General features: G+C 49.3%; 7 protein-coding genes across 7 annotated transcripts; 3 read left to right on the top strand and 4 right to left on the bottom strand.

The window, feature by feature from the left end:
• Nucleotides 1-81: 81 nt before the first annotated feature.
• On the top strand, nucleotides 82-2,237 carry FOIG_01563 (uncharacterized protein). The gene has a single exon (XM_031198525.1). The coding sequence runs from the start codon at nucleotides 272-274 to the stop codon at nucleotides 1,748-1,750; it is 1,479 nt and encodes a 492-aa protein (XP_031074292.1). The 5' UTR covers nucleotides 82-271; the 3' UTR covers nucleotides 1,751-2,237.
• Nucleotides 1,799-3,506, bottom strand: FOIG_01562 (folylpolyglutamate synthase; the record flags this gene model as incomplete). Its single annotated transcript, XM_031198524.1, has 4 exons — nucleotides 1,799-2,213; nucleotides 2,261-3,159; nucleotides 3,209-3,340; nucleotides 3,405-3,506. The coding sequence occupies 4 exons, from the start codon at nucleotides 3,504-3,506 to the stop codon at nucleotides 1,799-1,801; spliced, it is 1,548 nt and encodes a 515-aa protein (XP_031074291.1).
• A 504-nt stretch (nucleotides 3,507-4,010) lies between these two features.
• Nucleotides 4,011-5,084, bottom strand: FOIG_01561 (uncharacterized protein; the record flags this gene model as incomplete). The annotated part of the gene is made up of 1 exon (XM_031198523.1): nucleotides 4,011-5,084. One exon carries the CDS (start codon nucleotides 5,082-5,084, stop codon nucleotides 4,011-4,013), a length of 1,074 nt encoding a protein of 357 aa, XP_031074290.1.
• Nucleotides 5,085-5,650: 566 nt separating this feature from the next.
• FOIG_01560 (uncharacterized protein) lies at nucleotides 5,651-8,062 on the top strand. Its single transcript, XM_031198522.1, has one exon. It carries the CDS (start codon nucleotides 5,759-5,761, stop codon nucleotides 7,499-7,501), a length of 1,743 nt encoding a protein of 580 aa, XP_031074289.1. The 5' UTR covers nucleotides 5,651-5,758; the 3' UTR covers nucleotides 7,502-8,062.
• A 137-nt stretch (nucleotides 8,063-8,199) lies between these two features.
• On the top strand, nucleotides 8,200-9,181 carry FOIG_01559 (uncharacterized protein). The gene is made up of 2 exons (XM_031198521.1): nucleotides 8,200-8,704; nucleotides 8,758-9,181. Exons 1-2 carry the CDS (start codon nucleotides 8,630-8,632, stop codon nucleotides 8,854-8,856), a joined length of 174 nt encoding a protein of 57 aa, XP_031074288.1. The 5' UTR covers nucleotides 8,200-8,629; the 3' UTR covers nucleotides 8,857-9,181.
• Nucleotides 9,182-9,665: 484 nt separating this feature from the next.
• FOIG_01558 (uncharacterized protein) lies at nucleotides 9,666-13,868 on the bottom strand (the record flags this gene model as incomplete). The annotated part of the gene is made up of 1 exon (XM_031198520.1): nucleotides 9,666-13,868. The coding sequence occupies one exon, from the start codon at nucleotides 13,866-13,868 to the stop codon at nucleotides 9,666-9,668; it is 4,203 nt and encodes a 1,400-aa protein (XP_031074287.1).
• A 605-nt stretch (nucleotides 13,869-14,473) lies between these two features.
• Nucleotides 14,474-19,314, bottom strand: FOIG_01557 (uncharacterized protein). Its single transcript, XM_031198519.1, has 3 exons — nucleotides 19,005-19,314; nucleotides 15,375-18,954; nucleotides 14,474-15,326 (listed from the first exon to the last, which is right to left on the bottom strand). Exons 1-3 carry the CDS (start codon nucleotides 19,215-19,217, stop codon nucleotides 14,671-14,673), a joined length of 4,449 nt encoding a protein of 1,482 aa, XP_031074286.1. The 5' UTR covers nucleotides 19,218-19,314; the 3' UTR covers nucleotides 14,474-14,670.
• Between the last annotated feature and the right edge of the window lie 146 nt (nucleotides 19,315-19,460).

Genomic DNA, 19,460 nt, shown 5'->3' with positions numbered 1-19,460 from the left:
TTTTGTTGTATATGAATTGTTGGCCAATATAACTGGAGTATGTCAACTGGGACAAAAGGCTGGTGTAGAAGTACCACATAAGTTACACATGACGACCTAATAAGCCACTCATCCAACTCCGTTTCTTCACCTTCGCATTTAACTTGGGCATTGATTCTTACAAGACCTGTATCAATGCACTCATGTCTCAGCCAGACCTGACAGCACTGGTTTAAACTACCTACTGAATGAAAACCTCAGTTCCCTGCTGAGAAATCAATTAACGCACACAATGGCGGCACGGAGGGGCATTGGCACCGTGTCCCGCGATTACAATGAAGCTCTCCGTCAACTTTCGACACTTTACTCAAATCGCCAAGCCACGAATCTTTTTGACAAATCAATTGCCCCAAATGCCTCCTCTGTACCACCAAAAGATCTCAATGCTTTAGCTATTCCTGAGATGCGCGAATGGCTCCGACGTGCTGGATATGAACCAAAGGATCTTGCACGTCTGAGACACATTCACATAGCGGGCACCAAAGGCAAAGGCTCTGTAAGCGCATTTGCGACGGGTATGCTACGGCAGTACGAGACTGTTGGGACTTACACGAGCCCACATCTCGTGAGTCCGCGCGAGCGCATTGCCATTCAAGGAGAGCAGGTTTCTCAGAAACTCTTCGCTGAGGCTTTCTTTGAGCTCTGGGAAAGGCTGTCTGAAGCTGCTAAGAAGGATGGCAAAAGCCTCACCGAGTCCGAAGGACCTGGCTCAAAGCCATTCTTCTTCCGCTTTATGACACTCCTTGCTTGGCATATCTTCCTGAGAGAAAAGGTCGATAGCGTTGTTCTTGAATGCGGTATTGGTGGAGAGTACGACGCTACAAATGTGGTGCCTCCTGAAGCTGTTTCTGCCGCGGTCATCACGCAGCTGGGTATAGATCATGTCGCGATGCTGGGCGACACGGTTGAGAAGATCTCATGGCACAAAGCCGGCATTCTTAAGCCAGGTGTGCGTGGCTTTGTCCGACGCATGGACGAGAAGCCTGGCGTGAGGCAAGTACTTCAACAGCGAGCAGCAGAAAAAGGCGCTGAGCTCATCGAGTTGGATGACGCCAGTGTCGAACGATGGGGAGGTGTGGCTGGGAGACTACCAGGTGATTTTCAAAAGTATAACCAAGCTCTTGCTGTGCTTGCTGTACGACAACATCTAGGTATGAGTGTTGATCCCAAGACTGCTTTTCTTAACCTTCCAGAAAAGATGTTTACAGGGCTCAAGGAGGCAAGTCTCAGAGGGCGCTGTGAGATCATTCAGCAGGGCCATATTGGCTGGTACCTGGATGGTGCGCATACGAAGGATAGCATGTATGAGGTCGCAAAATGGTTTGCTTCGAATATTGGAAACGATGAATCGGCAGTTCTGGTTTTCAACCAGCAGGAGAGAGATGCAACACAACTGCTGGCAACATTGCTTGACACTGTTCAAGAAGTTACAGGGAGAGAAAACATATTCAGCCATGCGCTCTTTACAAGGAACGATCAGGAGGGACCGTCAACGGATGAAGAAGCCAGAGATCTGAGTGTCCAGACACGTGTTGCAAAAATGATGGCTGAGAGAGCAGCTAATTGCGAGGTCAACACATTTGATAATATCCAGGACGCTGTAACTGAGGCCAGAAAAGTTGCAGGATCTCATCAGAAGGTTTTGTCGACAGGGAGCATGTATCTTGCAGGGGGTGTTTTGCGAGCGCTGGAGCCTGAAGGTCTATTATAAATACTCCCTGATGTGCCCACCAAACCAGCTCGTTCTATTATCATCAAATCATAGAGCATCGGCCTTTTCCAGTATTCCTAAGGCACCACCAACAAGATGCAGGCTTCCCGTGATAAAGGCCTGCACCGTCTCTCCCTCTGGGAGATCCTCTCCAAGATGCCGGGCGTAGTTAATGGATTGTTCGATTGTGGGCATGACTTTTACTGTGGCCGTGGGATCAAGGGACATCCACTTATCCGCAAACCGTTGCTGAACAGTCATCTTATCAATCTCAGCAGGGTCGAATTGACGGTTGACAAAGTCACGCTTGTAGCCAGATGCTGCATAGGTGACGTTTGTGCAGAAGATGACATGGTCAAATGCTGGTTGTCCTTCTCGTCTGGTCGCCTTAAAGACGGACTCGAGAAAGTCGACAGCTTCTGAGCGGCCTTGTTGATTGAAGATCATGACACGCGGTCCATTGCTGAATCTATTAGTTGAAGGGCAGGATAGGGTAATATAATGACTTACCGTCCAGAAGTTTCGTCCTTGAACCACTTAGAAGACATCTTGAGACTATCAGAAGTATGGGCGCCATCGACGTGCCATGTCACCTTGTCTTCCTTCTTGACCTCACACCGACCTCTCCACACAACCTTCTCAAGCCCGTCTACAAACTCCTTTGGTAAAGTATCCGTCCGAGGTGGTAGAGAAATGCCAACTTTCTCCAGTGCTGTTTCGGCGAGTGCGATAGCCAGTGTAGCATTGCGCTTCTGAAAAGTTGCATCTGGTCGAATTTGAACGCTGCTAAGCCGAGGGTCGACTGGTAGGACTTTCAGATCCACGTTCTTTTCCGAGGCTCTTTTCCTCAGAACTTCTTCTGCGTCTGGGACCTGTTCGATTGTAAAAGCCGCGCTTCCAGTCTTCACGATGCCCGCCTTGTGCCATGCAATCTTAGCCACCGTATCACCGAGAGCAAACACATGATCAATGCCCAGTGTACTAATGCCAGATGCTATAGGCTTCTCCACAACGTTTGTAGCATCAAATTCACCACCGATACCAGTCTCATATATAGCAACATCTATGCCCTCTTGAAGAAAGACATGCCAACTCATCAAAGTCAGATATCGCGCATAAATAGGTCGAGGAGCCATGAGTTTCTTTGCATCATCTTTCGGTGCCGATTCGAGACGGTCCCACACTTCGAAGAAATACTTTGCGAATAGGTCTTCTGAAATGGGCGTTGAGTTGATGCGTATGCGCTCACGAACAGCGATGAGATGAGGCGATGTGAAAAAGCCTGTCTTGCGGGGTGTGCCCCTTGTGTGCTGATACTGAGAGAGGATAGAGTCGACAAAGGCGCAGGTACTACCTTTGCCTTTTGTGCCGGCTACATGTACAATATTTAGGCGATTGAGATCAGACGGCTGTCACTTGATCAGTCTCATGCATATGTTTCGTGCTCGAGAGTCTTACAGTATATCCAATGCGATGAAGGTATGTCTGCATTTCCTTGATAGACACAGCATCAGGCCTTATCCCCGCCTTCCGACGAGCCTCGACGACATCAAAAGGTGTCTGAAGTGAGTTGAGCGCATCAATGGCATCCTAAAATAAGTCAGCTGGCCATTCTTCTTGTCTTATTCTTGAAGCAGTATGAGAGGTTGCGTACATTATAGGACCGTCCTTTTGAGGCCATGGTGGATACCGCGACTCGTTGTACCGCTATGAAACTGAAAGGTTGCCTAAAAGCCCGCCAAAAGACATGACGCATTGAAATCGGCAACGTCTTGAGATGTTTAAGTGAAGCTGCCTTGTCTTTAGTGGTGGTAACTCGCAGAAAGCTCGGGTAATCCACTCATGAAGTCAACGCCGTGCTATAGACGAGGTATTCGAGCTCAGTGGCCGCACCACAAGTAACTAATATCGAAAGAGCCGGTACAAGTCAGAGGTATCAGACATAAACTTTTTCGACTTTGCTGAATAGAGATTTGGGCTCATGAAGCGATGTCGCCGCACACCAGACTCGGGGTGTATCCCGCTAAGAACTTAGTGACAGGACGGGCTTCGGGAGGCGAATGCCGCTGATGGGATTAATAGCCATGGCTAAGTTTATATAAAAATTCATAAGGAAATAGAGGAATAAATGTTTGCTATTATTCTGACAGTTGAACTTTAACCATGCAGTCGTGAATCGTTGTCACTTCACCAACAAACACCTGACAACCCCGAGACTAACATGCATTGTCCTTCGGCAAACCTCCGAATATCGGAGCCATCAACCGATATTGTAATCCTCAACAAGACCTTCTCTCTTCAACACCCACTTGTTCATGCCTTCTTGCAGTGCTTCAGTGAAGCCACTATCGAATCTCTTTCCGCTATCAGCCCATGCCAACCTTGCTCGCCAAGTGAGCCACTTCTCTGCCATGACACCTTCAGGCGCTCTGATGATACCCGTGGCCAAGTCGACAACATGATGGTTCTCAGACGGCCTTCGACAAGCGTGAGAGAAGAAAACAGTTGCACCGCAAGTGCCGCAGAAGGATCTCACGACATTGTCCGACGATTTGAACGTCTTGGCGCTCCCAATGAGTAGATCGTCTTCGATACGGGGCTCGCATATGGATAAAGGGACAAACGTCCATCCCACAACGTTAGTCCCATTGTGAAGCCGGCAATCGTCACATGCGTCAAAAGTCGCAAGCCACTTGGTATCATCTCTATGAGAAACGAATTGTGAATAGAATTTGTCCTCCTTGATCTCTTGGCTCGGCCGGGGAATAGTGAAAGAGATGCCTTTACACTCGCATTCCACACGAAGACGCTCTTCCCCGTCCTTCCCAACTTCCACATGAGATTCAACGATCTTTGCCTCGGGGCTACCGTCAGAAGGGTTCCAGTCAATGAACTCCTTTCCGCCAGCATGTGTCAGGGCTTCGGCGATCCCCCGGTCCTTTGTGGAGTTGCTGAAGATGTGCTTGCGGACATCAAAGAAGTCTGAAGCATTCACGAATGTTGATGAAGCAACTGTCCAGAACTCGTTCTCAGGCGGCCCAGTTGAAGCAATGTGACAACCACACGTTGAGCAGAAGTTCCATGTCCCGATCTTCTTCCCGATGGCGTAGCTCGTCATATTGCTTCTGGAGGATGGTTCCACAAACTTGGGTTTCACCCCATCCGGTAGCGGAGCATGGAAGATGCATGGCGCACCAGAGCCATACCTGCAGAGGCTGCAATGGCAGAGATGGGTGAGTAGAGGTAGTTTCGAAACCGGTACATCGATTGTGTAATGGACAGAGCCGCAATAGCACTTGGCTTCAAGAGTCTTGCTTTCATTACATTCTGCCATGGCTGAGACAGTTACAGATAGGCTTAGATGTGTAGGTAGTGAAGACTGTTTTGTTGGTGATCAATGTATAGTGAACGAAGTTGTAGGTCAGCCCACGGCGAAAGATCTTCTGCTTTTATACAGCGACCTCTGCTTGTGGGGATAACTCAATAGGCAGGTACCGCCATACGTCGTCTTATAATTCCTTGGATATATGGAAGTGCATCTGGCATGTAAAGAGGTTGGTCGGAAGGATTCAGGCCGATGTATTACATGCTTGCCCACATTTGAACATGTTGATGTTCTATCGGAATTCACAACCAAAGATAGCATTATCTGTTAATGCCATAACACACAGCGTGAAGTTCACCTCGCTACTAACTTGGTGCACCCCGCGATTAAAGCCTTATGACCTGAAGGGCGTGCATAACGCTAAGGCTGAGATCGCTAGTTATCGATCGTCATTGCTTGAATTGGCGGATGTTGTTGTGGGGCAAACGTTGACGGTGAAATAGCCAGATTGATAGCCGAAGTTAGCCCGCCAATCTTCAAAGGTTGGTTCCTAACTTTTTTTTCTTAGTGGAGAGGCTGGACCATTCATCATGACTTCAACGCCTTACAAACTTTCTTCCTCATCTTTCTCCTTTCATCGCAGCGTCATAAAAGTTGCACCGAATTAAAAGAAAGAAAAAAAAATGTCAGAGGTCTCGGACTTTGATAAGCAACAAAGGCAGCTGGAAGATGATCTTAGCAAGCTGCAAAATGCCCTGAAGCATTGGCAGACCTGGCATGTTGAGTATGAGATGCTCAAAGAAGAGGTCGAAGCCGTATGCAAGAATGGCGAGACAGAGCTTAAGACTATTCACGCTGGATTCGAAGGAGAGCTTTTGAAAGATCGTGAACTTGATGAGATCTTTGGTGAGAGGACACATCGATCTGGCGAACAGATTTTGAATATTCTTGACCGACGCATCGATTACGTTACCACGAATATCACATCGCTGCAAAAGCAGATCAGCGCTGCTGAGACCAAGCTTGACGAAAGTCAACCCGACTTTACTGAAGACGACGGTCTGCCTATCACAGAAATTATCGAGCAGCTTGACGATGACGACAATGTTATCTCTTACAAGCTTAACCAGCCTGATACTGCCTTACCTAAGATTCAAGATGCCCTTCAGAAGGCCGGTATCGAAGATCTCGAAGATGGCAACTCAGCCTCAAAAATCGAGAGCTCTGAACAAAAAGAAGCCGAATACTCCCAAGAAAGTCCTTCCCAGCATACAGAGCTTGAAACCACGACTCTAGCACCATCTGCCACTAAGGGAGTGGCATTTGCTGCAGATACTAAAGTGCAAGACGGCCCAAAGCCCCAAGTCTCGCGGAATGCTAAGCGTGTTGAAGAGATCATGAACCATGCCAAGGAGCAGGAGAAGATCAGCAACGAGCAAGCGTACATCCCCGAGGATGAGGATGAGGAGGACGCAGAGTTACGGCGGCAGATGCTCGAATACTCGGGAGAAGTTGGTGCTGTTGTCGCCGAGCTGCAGCTCGAAGAGGGAGACAGCGACGACTACGAATATGAGTACAGTGACGAAGGTTTTGGGGATGATGACGACGACCAGGAAGACAAATATGGTCGGTATACTGGCCGCGTTGTGACAGATGATTACCGTCAAAGAATGCTGGAGTTGGAGAAGAAACTGGGCATCAAATCCCGCTTCACCGAGCAGCCAGAGGATAGGGATGGTGATGCAAGTTCGGATGATGAAGAAGGCATTGGTCGTATCGTAGTCAAGCCAGCCTCGGCGACAACAACATCATCATCCTCAGCCTCGAAACCTGCGCCCACCAAGTCAAACATCAAAGAGAAGCAACCAGAACAGCCCAACGGCAAGAAGGGCGTTCGCTTTGCTTCCAATCTGGATATCGCACCGGAGAACGAGCCCACTGTCCTTCCGGTGAGAGAAGCCCCTGTGAAGGAGAAGGAACCGATTGTGGAACCATTGAGCGACAAAATTGTTGAGCGCTCCAGCACTGCCAAGGCTCCCGATACATCTGAAATCAAGTCGACGCGCAAACCATCGAGATTCAAGAAGGCCAGAGATACTGTTCCACCGGGCCCTCTTGATGTCCCCACCAAGTTCCTAGACCAGGACAGGCCTACGGCACCTACGGGTCCTGAAGGAACAACACTCGCTGACACATTAGTTGAGCGCGAATCCACACGCGCTGCTCCTCACCCACCGGATGAATTTGATGATGAGTTGATATATCAAGAGGTCGCCGATGAGCACCACAAGCTTCGAAAGAAATTCATCCAACGAGAAGGTGGGTTCCTCAAGGAAGATGAATCTCCGATCCAACCTTTGGAGGAGCAAGATGGTGGACGGGAGCCAGTCAGTCGTTTCAAGGCTGCGAGGCTCTCAAAGTACTAAACAAAATAAAAATAAAGGACAAAAGTAAAGGCACTCAGGTCTGGAAATGGCAATGGAATGAGCTGCTGGGGGGAACGAAGGGTCGAGAAGAATCGATGTGTTGCCCGTCTTGTGCTCCTCTCGAGTTGCCTTTGGTGAAGTGGCATCCGTGATTGCTACACTATAAAACGCGTTGTTTATGCTAACACCAAGGATAACTTAACATTTGATTTGGCTATTGACTATTGACTATTGACTCTGAGGGGGGTCACACGGAACGCTTTTCAATCTGACAATTGATGTGTTGCAGCCTTTAATCTGCTTCTACATTACTAGCGGTTCCAATAGTAAATTCGGATGGGCTCTCTGAAACCATTACCTTAAGCTTGTGGTTTTGGTCATTCGTTTCACCCTTTACATTTTATTTTAGCTATCACACCTTATTTATTAGTGGTCTGAAGATAGCATAATCCATCCATGTACCTATTCTTATCTGTTGTCCTCTGCCTCGGACCCTCGGTGGCTCATGACTTGCGTGGTGTTGTCTGCGTCTCTCTTATTATCCCTGTTTGTCGTATTGCCTATTCAAGCTTTTGAGGCTTGCATAAATGTGGAATGCGGGCGTTCCGGAAGTTCGGCACCGCATCTTTCGGCAGTGACCGTGCCGGTTAATGGCTTGCTGACGGCTTTGGACCCTATCATTGGCGAATTACGTGCCTGGACGAAACCATACTCGGCGTAGGTTTGCCGTACGTCTTATACAAAGTATCCTTAATAGTATGGACCCTGGCCAGAACACTCTCCCTACGGCTGCTCCCGCAGACAATATCTCAGGCCTGGACGGCTACTCGGCATCTCAAGCGTACGTCACAGGAGTCTCTGGTCAAAGCTGAATTAACAGGAACCATACGGTGAGGCCAATCAAGAATGTAGACAAAGACAGGAGCTGCTGGAACGGAGTGGCTGAGTTTCAGTGAAGAGAGAGGCCTCTCAGTTGGCTGAAGGTACTTAAGAGCTCGTTCCTAGCTGTGGGATTGCAGACTTGCTACAATACAATACACAGCACTAAACAAACAACTCTACTTCATCATCCACTGCCTTGCCTCTTCTTATCCAGATCCATCACTCGATCTCCATCAGTCATCCAAGATGCCCGCCGCCATGGAACACACTCAGCAAGCCCCCATGACCTCTGATAACGGAGACATCGTCACACAGCAGCCTGTAAGTTGTATCGTACGCGAGGCTCCATGCTTCACAGACTAACACGCACGAAGAGCGCTGAGCCTCAGCCTGATATGACCATGCGTGGTGGTGAGGAGGCTGGCTGTGAGATCTGCTGTGGTCTCTGCGCCTGCGATGAGGGATGCTGCTAAGCAGACAGCCTCACGTAGAGTGTTCTGAGTAGAATAGACTGCTCGGGATGGAGTTTGGGTAGCATTGTTATCGTGATTTAGCAACTCCCGTCTGGATGGTTGATCCAGTGGAGCAATAAACTACATTCATACATCTGAGTCCTTCGTGATATAGGCTTTATGTCTAATATGTCTAATAGTAACCTAAACCAGAGATCTGGGACAGATTCGTCATGTCAGTTTGGCCAAACCCTTTTGAGGATCCGTCATCCGCACAATGTGTGACCACCCACGCCTGAAGGCTCATAGTACGAATATCATGGCATCAAACTCCAGGACTCTCAAGTCAGCCATCCTCATACCTGAGCAATTTGCTAGTCAAGATCAATCCTGGCTCTGATGCTTCTTTCAGATGTCCCTACTTTCAAACTTTCCCTCTCAAGTTTGATGTCTCTAGCGAGTCATAGTATTGGGATGTGATAACGTCCAGACGAGTCAATAGATGAGCATTTATACAGAGTCTTAGATAAGAATGCAATGTTGTGGTCAACTACAGAATACGAAGCAGACTAGGTTTGAAAATTGGTATGGTGGTATATATGTGTGCCGTGTTTCTCAGGAACCTAACCATACTGGCTTGTCATACTGGCTAAGTAGAACAGGTTCATTATGAGGTAGCCTTTCGTGTGGATCCGAATGCCAATCACACACTTCTATTTATACCCGAGGACTCTTTAACAAGCAAACTTTTGCTTGGTGTGCGTTTCATGGTGTCTTCTCCTCCTTCGGTCTCTGCCTCTGTTCTCCTTCGTCTTCGCCTTGTTCTTTTGCTATTCTTCTTCTTCATCTTTACGTCCGGCATCATCTTTCTGTATCCGAGTTCTCTGATGATCCGGGATGCCATTGATGTCGATAATTTGTAGGCCTTGTTTCTTTTTATTAGACCCTGGAACACCAAAGAGCAAATCTAGACCAGCCTTCGTATTCTTATCGCCTTCATCAATAGTCGTTAGTGATGGCGACCGTCCTTGAGTGGAAGAGTTTGGATTCTTCTGAGGTGTGTCAGGTGTGGATGGAACTGCAGCAGGCCGTTTCGTCTGCATGAAGATATTGACTGGCTTCTTCGGTCTTTGCTTCTTCAGTTGTGCCTGCTTTTTCCTGTGGAATTCTGCAACCTTCTCGGGGTCAGGGCCAGATTTCTTGGGTGCTGGTGTAGCTGTAGCTGTTGGGTTAGAAAGCGTTGGGTTACCCCCTGGAAGTAGCAGTCCGCCATGCATCACGGGGCAAATACTTGGTTGTTGTTGCGTATTGATGGGGCCCGCTGCGGTGGGTGAGTTATTGGTGGTAGGAGTATGTTGCTGAGCTGCGGCTGTGCTTGCGGCTGCTGGTGATGGTTGGGCTGGCGGTGTTTGAGTGGGCGTTGACTGAACAAGTGAGGGCTGGCTTTCAGCTGACAAGATAGATGCAGAGGCGCTTTGAGGTTGTTGTGAGTTTGGTCCAGATTGTTCCTCTGGCAGGGTCATTGCCGTTTGCCTTTCGACCTCAGGATCGCTGATGGATGACTCCTGCATGTTAGTCTCATGGGTACTAGTTTTCTGACTGCTTGTGATATGGACATCAGTCTTCTGGGCGTCAGTGTCCTTATGACTAGAGTCCTTGCCTGAAGGAGACGCTGCCTGGTTTGAAGCATCATTCCCGACAACAATACCCGTAGCAGCTGCGAGGTCTAATAGACTGCGAGCCGCCAAGTCCATCTCCGCTATATCAACTCCTCTGTCTTCGTTTACCTGGGAGGGCGTTTGTCGCAATGTTTCCGACTGTGAATGGGGTTGCCCTTGTGACACTGACTGAAGGGTTGATTGGGCCGCGGGAGTGTACTTATGTGCTCGAGACATCGGTTTCGCAATCTTTCGGTTAGCGCGCTGGTCAGCGGTGGCTTCTTTTACTGGATCAGGAGGATCGCGGTCCTTGGGAACCTGCACGTCGTACTTGTCTGGCTGCGGTTCAGTTTCTGCTGCCTTGAGTCTAGCACGAAAAGCCTCTAGAAGCGGGTCTGCAGACGTGAGAGGTTGAGGGCGAACACTGGGAGGTTGAGCATCTTGTGTGGGTGTGTCCGGGCCATGTTCCTCAAACGCGGCCACAAGCATGTCCGCAAGCTTGGCTTCCTCCCGTGGAGACATCCCTTGGCCTACGGGACGAGACTCTGGCGATATGAAAGGCTGCGCCTGGACACTCGGGCCCTCTGGTTGCTGAATCGGTAAGTGAAGTCCAGCGGTAATGGCGGGTGGTGCAGACGACTGCATATCCTGCATAGGAGTATCTTCGAGATTTGCCTGTTGATCTTCGGTTACTATCTCTCTCATTGGGTTCATTGATGGCTCTCTTTCTGGTTTTGTGTCTTCCGAGGAGTCTTCGTCATCTTGGCCCATGAGGTCTTTAAACAGGTCCTGAGCTGCATCTCCAATTCTTTTACTTTCATCTTCATTTGGTCGCCATACATCGGCCATTTGAGCGTCATAAATTGTAGATGCTAGGGGGGTCTGCTCCTCCTTTGACCTTACGCAGGGATCCCCGGCGGCACCAGGCTCGAAACTCCCCATCTCCTCGTCACTGTCGTGAGGATTGGGTCTTGCGGCTGGTGTTTCTGGTCCTCCGTCCAGGCTTTCTTGTTGGTTTCCGACAACATCATGGTCATCGAGGCTATCGTTATATATATATTCCTCAGATTCATTGTACCTAGGCAGGAGAGACGTTGCGATCATCTGATCGAGCGAAATCTCTATGTCTTCAATCTCCTCAAGTAGGGGAATGGAGCTAGTACCATGAGAGCTGGATAGCTGCCCTATACTTGTTCTCTCAGATACAGATTGGCTCAATGTGTTTGAAAGGAGTGGAGTGGAAGCAGAGGGCAAAGCTGCCCCACCGTCATTGACTTTGAGCAGTGATGTCTCTTTAGAAACATTTTCACAAGCTTCAGTCATAGCCTGTTGATTCCTCTCAGTGTTTGGGAATACTGTAGCAGATTGACATCCCGTAAAAGACTCATTCTCGGCGGATACGACGCTAGAAAAGGGCTCCGCGAAGGTCTGAAGAGAGGCTTCGCTTTGGTCATCTTGGGCTCCCGAGGCTATACCTATGGGATCGCTAGTCAAAGCATCAGAGACAGATGTACTCTCTGGAGTAGCATGGGGCTCAGTAGTCTCTGGCCAAGGAAGCTCGAGGGTAAGTGGATATCTAACGACGGGGCTTCTTTGAATATCGTGTTTCGAGTCGTGATGTGAGATGGGCGTGTAGTAAGTAGAGACGTTGGCGGACGTGGTAGTAGTATCAATGACTTGCTGAGTCTCCACAGACTTGAGTGAACTAGGAGGCTGTTCTTCCAACAACCTCATGGAAATCTCGTACATTTTCTCCTCGCTGTCTTGGTGCCTTTTGGCCTGTCTACTATTCCTAATAGGAACATCCCTTCGTGATTGGTGACGTATGCCATTACACTCCTTTGACTTTAAGCCGCGAATAGAGGACTTGGGCCCCCGTCCAATTCTCCTCGAAGTCTCTGGAGCAGACGCTGTTGAATGGACCGGAGGTTGTCGTGTAGACTTCAGGATAGCTGGAGCTGGTGTGTGAGGAAGCGACTCAATAGCATAGGGATGGTCGAGGACGGTAGCATGAGTCTGCACGAGCTCAGATTCAGCATCAGTTGTAGGCTTAGGCGAGTCAGGAAGGGCGATAGAGGCGGGGAGACGTGAGGATACAGCAGAGTATTCTGGCTCCTTTACTTCGTCTTCAGCTTTGTCTTCATGGATAATAACCAAGTTGGTGTTGATTGTTGGCTCGGGGCCATTGAGAGCCTTGCCCCTATCGAGAGACCTCTGTGTGTCCTCAGGTGAAGCTGGATCTGGATTCGGCTCAGAGACTGGAAGCTCCGGCACAACTACTGGGGCCTCGGGCTCTCCTTGGGCAGGAGGTTCTACCAGGCCAGTCTGTACGCCACGGCTTACATGCGGTTGGAGGGGCAGCTCTATGGGCTCCGTCATCGTGCCATGGCTAGCAAGGTCTGTTGGCTCCGTTTGTGTGCTGCTGTCTTTGACCACGGTACGTCTCGGCCCTAGGCTGATGTACCTTCCTTCCTCCCAGGCCCTTTTGATCTCTCGGCCGCTTGGTATAGGTCTTGCATCAGCAGGAGCCGGGGCAGGAGAAGGTACCGGAGCGGGCTCACGGGCCGGAGGCAGAGATACAGGGTCGCTGGCTCTAAAGCTTCCAGCTAGTGTCACCTCGCGAGGTCTGAGAGCAGCAACCAGGCTCAGGCCAGACCGTTCTCGAAGGCGTTGATGGTCTGGTGGCCCTCTTGATTGAAGGCCCATCCATACTAAGCCAATCCTTTCATTCTCGATGCCCCTTCTCCTGTTTTCCGCCTCAGCGATCCGGTCCTGTTCGTCTTGTCGAGCTTGCCTTCTGATCCTGTCCTCCTGGACCAGCTGCCTCATCCACCGTTCCGCACGAGTATCGCTGGGTTGGATGTGGGTTATGTCTCCGTCTGGTAGGTCAGGATAATGAAAGTCAATGCTTGTGATTTCGTATAGCTCGTCTCGTATAGAAACGAGATGTTCCCTCACAATTTCTATTGCTTGGCAAACCCTAAACCTGATCACGGGAAAGTATGTAAGGAGGCTTGACATCGATAGACACTCCCCAGTATTCCACATGGTGGAAAAGAATGGTCTTACCACCTCTTGGTGAATTTCGAATCCATCTCCAAATACTTTCACGATGAGAACCAAAATGGACAGCCTGACGACGGAAAGGATTAGTACGGCCAAGCTGGCAAGCCAGTGGCCGAGGAGGATTACGATGGGCACAAGGATGATGTTTATCGCTTTGAGGATCTTGCAAAGAACGGAGATAGCGGCGAAGGTAATATTGTAGTATTTGTTGTCAAAAGCCTCGTCTATGGTGAAGATAGAATCCCACTCGTACTTGTCGTCAAGGGGGAGCCAAGCCCAGACCCAGCTAAGATCTGATGCGCGTGCCATGTCGTTGATTCGTGTCGAGGGAATGGCTCAGAAGTCTCAAATGTTAGTTCCCTTGAGTTATGATGACTTCGTATAGTATAGTAAGTATAGTATAGTATCAGGAGCGTATGAATGAGATTGCGGAAGTGTATATAAGTGAGTGAAAGGTTTATGGAACTCACTTGACATATGATGCGTGAAGGTGAAGATTTATCATATCATATTGTACTGAAGGGATCTTTTCAAGAAGCAGAATTTGAAGGGTCACGGGTTGTTTGGCGAATTTATTGTTACTCCCAGCATTCTTTTGTTGTGAATCAAGTCCTTGACAGTGGCCAGGCAGACACTGGCAGTGTCAACCCACAAGACAGTCGCTGAACAAGCACTGGCGAACAGTGGCAGTAGAAATGAAATCTCTTTCAGTCACTGAGATGAGTTGGCCTTGCTGTGTGAGCACTGATCCTGCCTGAGAAGTGTAGATATTGACAATAAAGAGATGGCTTTGTTAACATAGTACCACATCAAAGCAATACCTAGGGTGCCTTCAAGTTTGGCCTTATTATATCACTTCCATTCCGTTGAAAGGTCTTTCATGCTTACGCAGTCATGGACAAACACGAGATAATAGTTAGTGAATAGATGATTTTATTTTCACAAAAGCCTTTGCTGTTAAACATCGGCCAATGGAGCAGTGCCACAAAGCACTGCTATAGACAAAGACAAACGCAAACCTAGGTATCTGTGTCCAAACAACGCCAGTGATTCGTTCCCATATGCTCCAATTCCCGTTACCATCGTCACTCATTATACTGGCTTGTATGCACTATCCTGCCTTGCGACCTCTCGCAATCAGTCTTCCGTGCAATTCAACCATCACGTCACTCCACTGCTCTTCTCCAGCCCCAACAGCCTTGCCAATCCGTGCCGTTAGAAATTCAGTCACTTTGGGTACGTTAAAGTGTTCACCATACAGCACCTTAGCATCAGGTGCAATCATCACGTCGAGTGCTTCGGCGCTGCTTTGACCCTGGAGATCCAGCTTGATTTCAAGACGAGTCTCAAGAGGCACGAGCAGCAGAGATGTTGTGATGGCTATACTTGAGTCGGATGTTTTCTCCACTGTCGTGGGAAAGGTAGCGTTTAGTCGGACAACTTGCGACGAGACGAGGTTTGCCTTGTCCCAGGCATTTTGGACACTTTTTAGGAGGTGGGCAACCTCAGTGCGGCTATGCGGAAGCGCACGAACGTAATCTCGAATACTCTGTAAGAAGAACTCCTTCTCTGTTGTCTTGGGAAGTGCGTTCTGTTCCCGGCTATCAGCGATATACCAGAGATCAATTGCCGAGTTCGGTTGATGCTCCTGGAACGCGGCGATATCAAAGACGATCTCAATCTCACGCCTGTAGGCCATTGATATGACAGTGCCAGATATGCCAGTCACTGACCAGCCACATTGCTTCTCGATGGAATCAACTCGAGCTAAGACTGTGTTAGTCACTGCCTTATAGTAGATTTATAAAGACTTACCTTTAAGACTGTTGACCTCTGTGCTCGTCCAGCCACGGCATTCCTCTCGTATCTTCTCAGACTCTGCGATTTCATCGACACAATTCTGCTTCTGGGTGATCAAGTCCTCGACTTCAACTTCTGAAGCTTGGAACTGCTCCCTTAGCTCTGCGATGCGCTTCTTCTTATATTCGACGTCCTCATCCAGAGACGCCAGCTCGTCGCGGGCAGCCTCAAGATCGGCAGGGTCACAGTCAGCAAGCTCCCGGGCGATCTCCTCGAGATTATTGCTTTCTTCCAGAAGGGACTTATAACGAGCCACAATGGCCGGTAGCACGGAATCAAGGAGACTCTTCTGCTTATCCAGAAGCTCCTTGTCGGTTTCCATACCATCGTCGATTCCTAAAAGACCTTCCTTCAATCCCTCTTGCAGTTTCATTCGCCATTCATACCACATGGCTTTGCTTAACAAGCGAGCGTGGTTCTTGACGTTCATAAACTGCTTGTCCATCAGAGTCTTGATCTCAGGTGTGGCCGCCATATACTCCTTGAACAGAGGCGGGTTCTCCTCAAATGTGTCGGTCTCAATTTCCTTCACGATTCGTCGGCCTTCCGATATATACTTCTTCAGCTCACGGCATGAGTGCTGATAGAGTTCAAGCATTGGCACTGTGCAAGCTCCAGCAACAACACAACGTTCGAGGGAAAGGTCCTCTTCACCGTCATCAAGGAATCCGCTGTCAAGGGTTCCGGGAGCTTGCGTGTGACGACGCTTGGTTGTTGTCAGCTCCATGAAGCGAATAGAGGTCATGTTCAGGAAATCCTGAAGATGAATTCTATCTCCGTCTTGGTCGGCCTCTGCCTCTACTTCGTCCTGCAGCTGCTCCGCATCTCTGATCGGGGTTTCATCGAAATTCACCTGGTGTCCAGCCCTGTCGTCTTCAACCTCCTTGAATCTACCCTGATGCCTTGGCGTGGTTGCTGCATCGGGCTTCTCTGGCGAAGACGAGGTCGGTGTAGCAGTATTTGGTTGCAGGCTTTGTCGGAACGAATAATTCAATCTTCCCGTCGTCTCCTCTTTGGAGGGCGGTTGCTGAAGTCTGACGTTCTTGACTGGGCTTCCTTGGTGACCTTTGAGTCTTTTGACACCATCGTTATCCTCTGGTTCATCCTCATCGTCGTCAAGTTCATTAGGTCGCTTGCCAAGAAGGCCTTTGGCACTTCCTACATGAAGACTCTTGCGACCCCTGAGCGGCTTACGCTTAGGACTTAGGCTGTCAATCATTTCTCGTAGGTTAAGTGTGGCTTCGGCGCCATCAGCTTCCCTCTCAAGAATCTTTCTGCGGTTTTCTTTATCTTCTTCTTCCTGTGCCTCGCGATCAATCTCTTGTGTCATCTCCTTGGGGTCTTCAAACATGACGCCACGCTTTCCCGGCACGAAATTTGTAGCCATATCACCAATAGAGCCTCGTCGATCGAAAAGCGCAGCGACCTGTGGGGACCCAAGTCCAGCCCGGTCAGCACCAATTCCTGACAAGCTTCGTTGGGGTGTAAGTATGACTGTCGGAGTTCGGTTGCTGTTTCTAAAATTATTCTGGAAAAGACCTTGCTTGGGAGTGGACTTGACAGGCGATGGGGTCCTTGAACTAGCTCTTGTCGTTCTGACAGAAGATGGTCGCTTTGGAGAAGCTGAGCGAGGTTTTCGTTGCGTAGAGCGAGGTGTAGCCTTCTTTTCCGATACAACTGAGTCGAGTTGAGGCGTAGCTGGTTTGGCTGATGTTGGTGTTTTGGCCTTGGTTGACTGCGGTGTTGTTGTTGCTTTTGCAGGTGAAGGTGTGCGAGAATTTCGAGGATTTGCTTGTGGAGTTGAGATTTTAGTACCAGTGATACTTCGTAGAGCACTCCTTGGAGTCCTTGAGGGTCCGGGGCTTGGTGTCTTAGTCTGCTTATTGCTCGGCGTTGTGGGTTTAGCTTGTTCGTCAACTGCATTCTTGCTAATAGCGGCCTGAAGCACATCATCAGGACTATCTGCACTATCAGCCTCCTCTTCCATAACCCGCTTGCCCAGGTTTCGTGAGCCACCTGTCGCTTTGCTGAGAATACCCCCAATGGCAGTGGTCATATCCATACCCATTGTAGCATCGCCTTCATCCTCATCCGCATCCTCATTGTCTTCTGGATGGTCAGTTCCGGGTTTTGACAGGATCTGGCCAACTGCAAGAGTCATATCCATGGGAGCATCATCATCATCATTTTCATTTTCGGCACGGTTGACCGTACGCCTTCGAGAAGCAGCTATGCTCTTCCGCTTCTTTTGTGACAGGACTCCGCCTATAACAGTAGTGAGTTCCATTGACATGTCTTCGTTGCCGTCTGACCCCTCATCTTGCTCGAGCGCTGGGCGTTTGATACCACCAATTGCGGTTGTGAACTCCATGGTAGCCTCTTCCATTGGGGTATCCTCTTCCTCTTCCTCTTCATCGCCATTGTGAGCGCTGGTTCTCTGTGGTTGGCTAACAATACCACCAAATGCGCGCGTAACATCCATAGACATATCCTCATCAGGATTATGTTCTTGTGGAGGTTGGGGTTTGATGATGCCCCCTATTACACGAGTGACGTCCATAGACATATCCTCATCGGGATCATACTGCTGTGCGGGTTGGGGCTTAATGATACCGCCGACTGCGCGTGTCATGTCCATATCCATGTCCATACTCATGTTGGTTTGGGTAGCGTCCTCCGTATCTTGCATTGCTTGAGCTTGCTGAGTCCGAGCTGGAGGCGGTAGATTTTCTTGATCTTGTGCAGCAATGTTGTTCTTGTTCTCCTTGCCCCATCCAAACATGGGGATATATTCTTCGTCCTCGTCAAGGTCGTCGTCTTCTTCATCTTGGAGCTGTTGATTGCCAGCTCTTCGCGCAGCCAATCTGAGTGCTTCATCTAGGGTGGATGACTCTCCATCGGAATCGACCGATCGATCTGAAGCAGCTGTTGTTCCGGTCACATCATCGACAGTCATCATCGTTCCATCGTCGGATTCGCTGCTATCATCATCGCCATCTTCCTCAACATCGGCAACCTCTTCGACTGCATCTGCAGGCTCGGAATCTGAACTATAGAGCGTTGTCGCAGTGTCGTCTTCGGAGTTGTGGAAATTGACTGGTGGGAGTCCGGAACTTCGTCTCTGCTTCTTCTCTTCGTCATCGCGTTCCTTTTGCTGAGCGGCGGCATTGGAAAAGGCTGAGTTTCGCCTTGTTGAGTCAGTAGATGTAGTCGAGTCCTGGTTAAATTCAACTTCATGAAACGTGTGTAGAGTTGCCTCGGCAGCAAAAGATACGCGACGGTTTGCAAGAGATTTGCGACGAGCATCGCGACGCTCACGCTCCTCTCGTTCCCGAGCCGCAGCTTGCTGCTCTTCTTCTGTCTTAACTGCGATCTTGGATCCGCTATTATCCGCGCTATTCGGAGTCGGAACTTCTTTTGTTGGTTCTCCAAAGTCAATTAGATCGGGCTGTCTCGGCTTCATAGGCGGTATTTCAGGTATCGGCATGGTTTGTTTGAGAATTGAGCGCGGGGCTCTTGATGGGACTGCAAGAGACTGAATTTATTAGTTATTACTGTATGGAGTAAACAAGAATCATGTCTCACAGCTCGTCTGTTTCCGTTGGCTTTCATGAGAGCATCCAAGCCACCAGGACCTAAACTCTTGCTCCTCGACTTTTTGCGACTCGCCGCCAACGAACTTGTGACGTCGACGGTCGCATTTTCTTTCTCGAACGCCTTGTTAACATCTGTATGGGCACCGATTGATCTTCGCGTGCGCCTTGTAGCAGGCAAAGTTGCATCGGCGGGCGCCATCATGCGTAATTGAGCTGTTGGGTTTTGTCGAGTCTAAGGTATAACCCCAACATGAAGCGCGACGACGATAAGTGATAGTGGGCTGTGACTTGGCTATCTCGCGTGTGTTTGTTTACTTTGGCTGCCAGGGGGGAGGGTGGGGCCAACATCGATCAACTTCAAATGACCCACTTTCGATCACAGCCATAGTTCGCGCCTGGTCACGTGAACTTGAGCCACAGCATTTTTCAGTAAAATCACGTGGGT

Source organism: Fusarium odoratissimum (assembly GCF_000260195.1).
Source record: "Fusarium odoratissimum NRRL 54006 unplaced genomic scaffold supercont1.1, whole genome shotgun sequence".
NCBI classification, from domain to species: Eukaryota; Fungi; Ascomycota; class Sordariomycetes; order Hypocreales; family Nectriaceae; genus Fusarium; species Fusarium odoratissimum.
The sequence above is the reverse complement of the archived record's forward strand: the minus strand, read 5'-3'. Positions and strand labels throughout refer to the sequence as shown.